This window comes from Chaetura pelagica, unplaced genomic scaffold, assembly GCF_000747805.2.
Source record: "Chaetura pelagica isolate M959 unplaced genomic scaffold, ChaPel_1.0 scaffold76, whole genome shotgun sequence".
NCBI lineage: Eukaryota > Metazoa > Chordata > Aves > Apodiformes > Apodidae > Chaetura > Chaetura pelagica.
Window position 1 is genome coordinate 9,734,106 of NW_009970723.1, and position 7,510 is coordinate 9,741,615.

Here is a 7,510-nt window from a genome sequence, read left to right on the forward strand (position 1 = left end):
TAGGGAAAGTATAAGAAAGTTTCTGTCAGCTCACAAGGAATGTTTCTCGTAACAGCTGCCTCCTGGGAAAAGCAAAACTGGTACAGGAGCATACAGGGTATTAGGTGTGAATTGCAAGGTGCAGTATACATGGTCTTACTAGTTATGCTGCTGAAAGCAAAACAAAGAATAAGCCATATCCATTTTTAGAAGCCTGAGACACCACTTCCTCCTAAAAAGACTGAATTAAAACTGCATACAATATTGAAGCATTGACTGCAGCAGAGAATCACAGAAGCTGAAAATTGTTTCCCCAGTAGTTGTTACCTGGTATTTTCCCTTTATTTTTCTGCAGGAAATTTTGGTGTGTGGTCATTCTTTGGAGGTGAATGTGACAACAAACCTGGATTTCTTTCTTAATGTGGCTCAAGTACAACTTCTTCAGCAGCTGATACAAGCCAATATGGGTGGACTGGAATCTTCCAGTAGCACCACCGAGGTAGGTTTTTCCTGGATTACAGCTGTTATTTTTTAGAGTACCATAGTTCTGATGAGGTGTTTGCATCATCTAGACAAACTTATGTAGGTAATTGAAATATATACTTTATTATTGTTTGTTTAGTCAGCCCTAAAATGCATTCTGATGTTCTAACAATAGAATGAGTGTTACTTTAACAGGAATATTATTCATTGAATTAGACTACGGTGATTCTGCAACTTCATATATACAGGGAGAATTATCTTATGTAAACAAAGAAGGAAATAAATTTTAAAGTAGGTTTTTGAGGTTGTTTGGCATTTTACTTCAAGTTTTGTTGAAGCATTGCCATCATCTTATGAGTTCACATACTACACTCTTCTTCACTAAAGCAAATAAACTATAAAATTTTCTCTGTCTGGTTACCACTGCTCACATGAAGTGTCTTCACTAATGTCCGTAAGATTCAATCTACCTCTGAATATCCTCATACTTCTTCAGTGAGAATGGTGATGAATACATCATTAAGGGTCCTTCATCTTCTGAACAATTAATCTCTCCTTTTTTTCTGAAATCTTACCATGTTCAACAACCATTTCTTGAATTTGCCATTCTTTATTTCTGGAAGTTGGTAGGCCAGTCTTTAACTGTGACAGACTTGTAAATTCACATTTCTAAATTTCTGGGCTAGATAGGAGAAAAGAAAGTGGAAACTTTCCCCTAAGAAAAAATTAGTATTTCTTTTATTCAAAACCAGGAATCTAGTCAGGCTGACAGCATCTTTTAAAGACAATAGAAGTTATATGTGACAAGGAACTAATTCCACTGGAATGTCTGTTGGACCCATTGAGAAATCTTCAGAAATAAGAACAAGAGTTAGGGAGAGAGATAAAGAGCAAAATACACTCAAATGTTTCTTCCCAAGAATCTAACAAGAGACCTGAAGAAACTTTTCTCCTCCCTTTCCTGAATCTCACAGATATAGTTTGCATGTGAGTGTGGGTGGAAGCAAGGAATGCTCTAGAGCAGCCAAACTACTCATATTCCTCTCTTCTCACCCTGTCAAAATCCCAGAAGTTGCTTCTATCTGCTAATCTAGGCACCACATCACTCCCCACCCCTTCTTCATCTCTTTCCAAAGACAGAGAGAAATAAAGGGCGTTGTCTCATTACCATGTGGAAACATGAAAGATGTAGAACAGAAATGCTGTGTATCTTTCTTTTGCTTGGATATATTGCAGACACAGGGCCTCTTTTGGAGATGAACATTACAAATAAGTATATATGAGAATGTCTTCAATAAATAATTTGTGGAACACTGTTTTCTCACTGTCAGTGGAATTGATAAGATCAGAAGGTTTGAATGGATGCCAAGAATTTTCATGTTGAGTTGGCGCTGTACAGAAGTGCTGCGCAACTGATGTGGACTGTACAAACTTGAAAGCAATTTAAGAAGCCTTTTTGTTGACTAAAGCCCAAGATACCTGTTTGTTCTTCATTGGTATCTCCTTTGCATTGTTGCCATCTCCTGTAATGAATAATGGGAGTATTTCTGGTTCAAGGGAGTGTTTATTTTCTCTTTAATAAGTTGCATAACTACATATTGATTTACTACAGTGAAAATGTAAAATCCAATTGATGGTTAATTTTTGTCCAGTTCTTTCTTTGGTGTTCTGTTGTCTCCTGTGCCTTTCCACCCTCTAATATATGCCCATGTATTGTTATCCTTTAGTCAGCAGAGAGAAACATAACATACACTGGTTGTATATTTCTGTTTTCATCTCAGTGAATGAAGTCTGGAGCCTGCACAGGTCTATTCTTATTTTACACCTGATAATTATTTCATTGCAAGAATCAAAACATGATTCAGGTTGGAAGATGCTTCTGGAGACCTTTCTTTTGCTCAAAAGAACACTAACATCAAAGCTCGATCAAGCTTTTAAGTGTGTTGTTCAGTCAAATCTTGCTTTATCTCCAAGGAAGAAGATTGCACTGGCAGTCTGCATCATTGTCTTATGCTTAATTACCATCACTGTGACAAAGTTTTGTCTTTACATCCATTCAGATTTTTGCTTAAAACAAATTTTAACCATTGCCTCTCAACATTTTGTTGTACATCTCCAAGAAAGAGTCTGTTAATCTTCATAACCCTGCTCTGGGTAACTGACAACAGCAATTTCGTACCACATCAGCGTCCTTAGCCTTTTCCATCTGAACAAACTTAGCTCTTTCATCATCTCCTCATAAATCCTGTGCTTTAATCTGTTAACCCTCTTGATCATCCTCTGCCCACTCAGGTCTGACAGTCTTTTCCTTCTACTGTTGAGCTCAAGCTAGAGAAAGTACTGTAGATGTGGACTCACAAGTACTAATAGAAGGAGATAACCTCACCTCTGATCCACTGTATATGCTATTGTTAATCCTGCCCAGTAAGTGCTTAGCCTTCAATACTAGAGAGGCATCTTGCTATCACATGTTCAATTTGTTGTATACCAGGACCCTTGGGTTCTTTTCTGCAAAGCTGCTCTGTAGCAGTTGGCCTCCAGCCTCTAGTTGGTTTGGGATTTTTCCGTCTCAGGTGTAGGATTTGGCATTTACCTTTCACCTTCATGAGGTTTCTGTTAAACCATTCCTCCATTTTATCAGTGTCCCTCTAAATGGCAGCACTACCCCTCAGTGTGTCAACAGCTCCCCCGTTTGGTGTCAGCTGTGAACTTTCTTTGGTTATGTTTTGTATTGCCAAGGTTTTCAATAAAGGTAATAAACAGGATCAAACCTTGAGGAATGTCACCCTGTAACTACAGTTCAGCTACACTTTGGAACAGTAGCCATTATTCTCTGATTTTAGTGGTCCAGTGTCATTTTTATCCATCTTGTAGTCCACCCATTAGGTCCACACTTAACAATTTGGTTACAAGTCTGCTGTGGAAGACTGATCAAAGGTCAAAGCAAACAGCATTCAGTATCCTACCCACACAGTCAATCATCTCATCACAGGATTGTGTGGTAAGGTGTGATTTGGCTTTTGGTAAATATGTTTGTTCCAAAAACTTTTTTGTCCTTCAAGTGCCTGGAGTTTACTTATGTGAAAATGTGTACTGTCACCTTCAGGCACTACAGTGAGGCTGACTACCAAGTAGTTCCCCGTATCCCCCTCCTTGGTATGACATTTACTGTTTTCTAGATACCAAAGGCTCTCCCAGACAACATGTCCTTTCACGTATGATAAGGAGAATAGCAGCAGTGGCACTAACCAGTTCCTCAAATACCTTTGGATGTGCTATCTGATATTTTAAGCAAAAATTAGAAAATTAAACATTAGAAAATAAGAATTGAAGTTATCCATCCTCCAAAGGCTTTCCTAAAGTGTTTCAAATTGCTTAGGCTGTTTTATAGGTCATGGTGATGCACAGAACCTGTACTCTGTTTCTCCTACTACAGTGTTCCTCTTACATTTGCATTCAGCACAGTCTTTTTCAGCAAGATGATTAATCAAAAACAGCTTTAAGATTTTGTTTTCACACAGTCCCTATTTGCTTGGCAGATTTAGAGCTTCTAGTTTGTAGCATTTGAGGATTTTCACCAATATTTCTATTAGATGCTTAATCATGATTAACAAAACAATAGGAAGAAACAGAAGAAATTGTATTCCCCATGGGAAAGTGAAACCTGAAATGGACAAACCAAGAAAGTTTGCATTTGCAAATCAGAATGTATGAAATCTGTCTTCCAAACCTGCCTTAAAATAGCACAGAAGTGATTTTTTTTTTTTTTAATTATTATTAAGTTTAAAAGAATATAACTATTTTTAATATTATTTTGGTAATTGTACATGACATTACACCACTGAACAATTTGCGTGGGTTGTTCAAAACCTACACACATACAGTACTTTTCCTCAGGGACTCATGAATGAATGAGCAACCACACAATAAACAGAAGTATGCAAAAGCAGTGCACATGGACATTTTCTGAATAGGATGCCTTGAATTTCTTGAGATAAATGACCTCAATTAAATTTGTTTTATTGATTGGCCTTTTTTCTGCTGGAATAATGAGAGGATTGAGATACTTTCTTCTCAAAGCTTTTGTTGAGTATCTGTCAAAAAAGTGTATTTCAATACTGAAAAACAAACTACAACAGAGCTGTAGGATTCAAGAGTTGCCTAAATGTAGGAAGAGAACAAGAATGGTAAATTCTTTACAGTTTTTTATGCATTGGTGCCACTTTAAAGACACTGCAGATTAAATATAAAAAGAACTCCTACAACTGCATTTGAATTTTTACGGATCTGACCATGGACTACTGAAAGTTGAAAAAAGTCTAGTTTCTGAAGCTGTCCTACTGGTGGAAAATTCTGCATTGCTAGTAGAGATTTGATCTTTTTAAAGAAAAATCAACCCAGCATATAGAATACACAGAATCATTGTTCAGATTTAATGAAAAGGTTTAGGGAAATTTAAGGTCTGAAGGGTCTTCTAAGGACCAGGGTTGGGAGACAGAAGGAAAGTTAGAATGGAACTCAAATTATGAATGGAATTTTGTATGACAGTGACTTAAGGCAATGAGTGTATTTGCTTGACTTTCCTTTAGGCTCTTCCATTATGACTAATTAAGATAATCATCTCAATTGTGCATCTTTCCTCCAGGCAAACTGTTCAACCACATTGAAAAATGTGGTGTTTAATCTGTTTTCAGGGAGCCATTTTTACAGTAATGACTAATCGTATGTTCATCTCATTGTATTTGTTTCCTGTTAGTGTCTCTTCAAACAGAGTTATACATATAGTTAAGGTTTATGGCTTAAGGTAGGATAGAATCATGGAATAGTTTTAGTTGGAAGGGACCTACAAAGTTCATGTAGTCCAGGCCCTGGCTCACAGTAGGTCTAATTAGATCAGGTTGTTCTAGGGCTTCAATCAAGTGTAAAATACTACCAGAGATAGAAATTACACAACCTCTCTGCGCAGCCTTGTTGACCACCCAAATGGTTAAAAAAAAATTCAAATCCTAATACCTAATTGGAGTTTCTTGTGTTCCCACTTGTATCCATCACTTCCCATCCCATCACCAGTCATCTCTGAGAAGGCTGACACCATCTTCCCTATGGACTGCAATCAAGTAATTGTGCACATGCCCATGGATGCTGATTAAGCTTTTTGTCATCTTCTGATTCTGCTGCCTTGATTTCTCAACCATCTTGGTTGCCCTCTGTTGGACTCAGTTGATGTTTTTCTTGTACTGCAAGGACCAAAACTAGGCACAGTGTTACAGACATGTTTTCATGAATGCTGAGTAAAGGGCAGTAGTCACTCCTCTATTGTCCATGCTTCTGCCAATGCTGTCCAAGGTGCTGTTGGCCATCTTTGTTGCTCAGACACATACCTGGCTCATGTCCAGCATGACTGCTCTGTAACTAGCTTGTGTCAATGCTGAGGTTCTTTCTTCACAGGACTTCACATTTCTCCTTTTTTAACTTTCTAAGGTTCCTATTTGGCTCATTCATCTACCCTGTCTAGGTCCCCGTGGGTAGCAGCCCTGCCCTTGTACATATTCACTGCTTCCCATTAATCAGTACCCTCTGAGATCAATCACTCAAGTCCTTCTTTTATCCGTCTGGTAGTCCACCCATCCAGATTGTGATGCCCAAACTTGGATACAGAAATATTGTGGAAATGTTAAAAGCCTTGCCAAAGTTGATGTGAATGACATTCACTTCTCTAGCCTTGTCCGTAGATCCAGCCATTTTATAACAGAAAATAATCTGCTAGAGTCCTGCTTTGTAGATTCTGAGGAAGGGCAAAGCATGTCAATCAGAAGCTTTGCTTTGTTCATCTTGCTGTTGTCACTTAGCTGTGTTCATCTTTTTTGATACTTAGTAATGGCTTGCATTATTTCAAAGACAATAGTTTCTACTACTTATTGTAAGTGTCCAGGTAAAAACGATGAATATATAAACCTCATCTCTTTTTCTGCTTCTCTCTAGCACTCTTTCTGTAGGCCTCTCTGCTGCTTTTTTCTCCAGCAAGGTGAGCGCTCAAGGGTGCCAATTGTGTGGGCTGATGACAGCTCTACCAACAAGCATCCTTTTGAAGCTAACCAGTATTCCTAAGAAAGACAACAAAATATTTGGGGATTCTGGGTATGATTTATAGAATGGGATGTGGATCATAAGAGTCAAATGCATAGACGTTAGCTGCTAGATTATTATTTTGGAGCTGTGAAGCCACAAATATTTGGAAGTGCAAACATCAAAGCTGAAGTAGAATCATCTAGAGTTGTATTAAAAATTATAGAGATATACCTGAAGTTATATAATTAAAAATGGAAGGAATGAAAGGAGGAATTGAAGGTTGGATGTTAGGAAAAATCTTATTTGGTGCAGAACACTGCCTAAGGACGTGACAAAAGATGTTAAGCTGGGATCATTTCACTGATTTTTCATATCAAGAGAATGCTACCTGCTGTGGTTTTATGATTGAACTGCTTCTAATATTATAATATCTAACTGATCATAACAGCCCCCTATAAATTTCTAATTTATGGGATTTTGAGTTCAGTAAATTCTGTTACTCTGCCCTAGATTTCAAGAAATAAACCACACTTAGTTAAAAAGGCAAAAATTAGTGAACTGTGTTCTCCAAAGCCTAAAAGTCATTAAACAGGTAAAATACCTTTTTATCAGATAAAGAGGAACAGTGTATTAAGACTCCTGGGACATGTGGATTTACCAACAGTAATTAGTTTTGTTATTCATTAATATCGAGCAATCATCATACTAAATCTACTTCTAAAACAACCATTTATAAAGAATAAGACATGCCTAATTTTGAAACCAGTGTTTTCAAGCAAGTTAAGTATTTATGCTTTTCAACAAAATAATCTATTTTGAGGGGGCAGGGATGAACCACATCATTAAGAAAGCCAGAGATGGGGATTGTCTTTGATCTATGTATGCATTCTGCACAGTATCCCTCAGAAAAAACCAACGCTTAAGTCATAAAGCTAATAAAACATTCTTTCCTTTTTCCAGTCTCCTCACTACGCTCTTC

The 7,510-nt window shown here is 37.5% G+C and overlaps 1 protein-coding gene across 2 annotated transcripts in view; it reads left to right on the forward strand.

Annotated features, from left to right (window-relative positions):
- VPS13B (vacuolar protein sorting 13 homolog B (yeast)) overlaps window positions 1–7,510 on the forward strand; it is a 429,191-nt gene that overhangs the window by 285,403 nt on the left and 136,278 nt on the right. For both annotated transcript variants that reach the window (XM_010006448.1, XM_010006447.1), the window contains exon 32: window positions 335–478. In XM_010006448.1, the coding sequence (XP_010004750.1) occupies window positions 335–478 (144 nt within the window). The remainder of the gene's footprint in view (window positions 1–334; window positions 479–7,510) is intronic.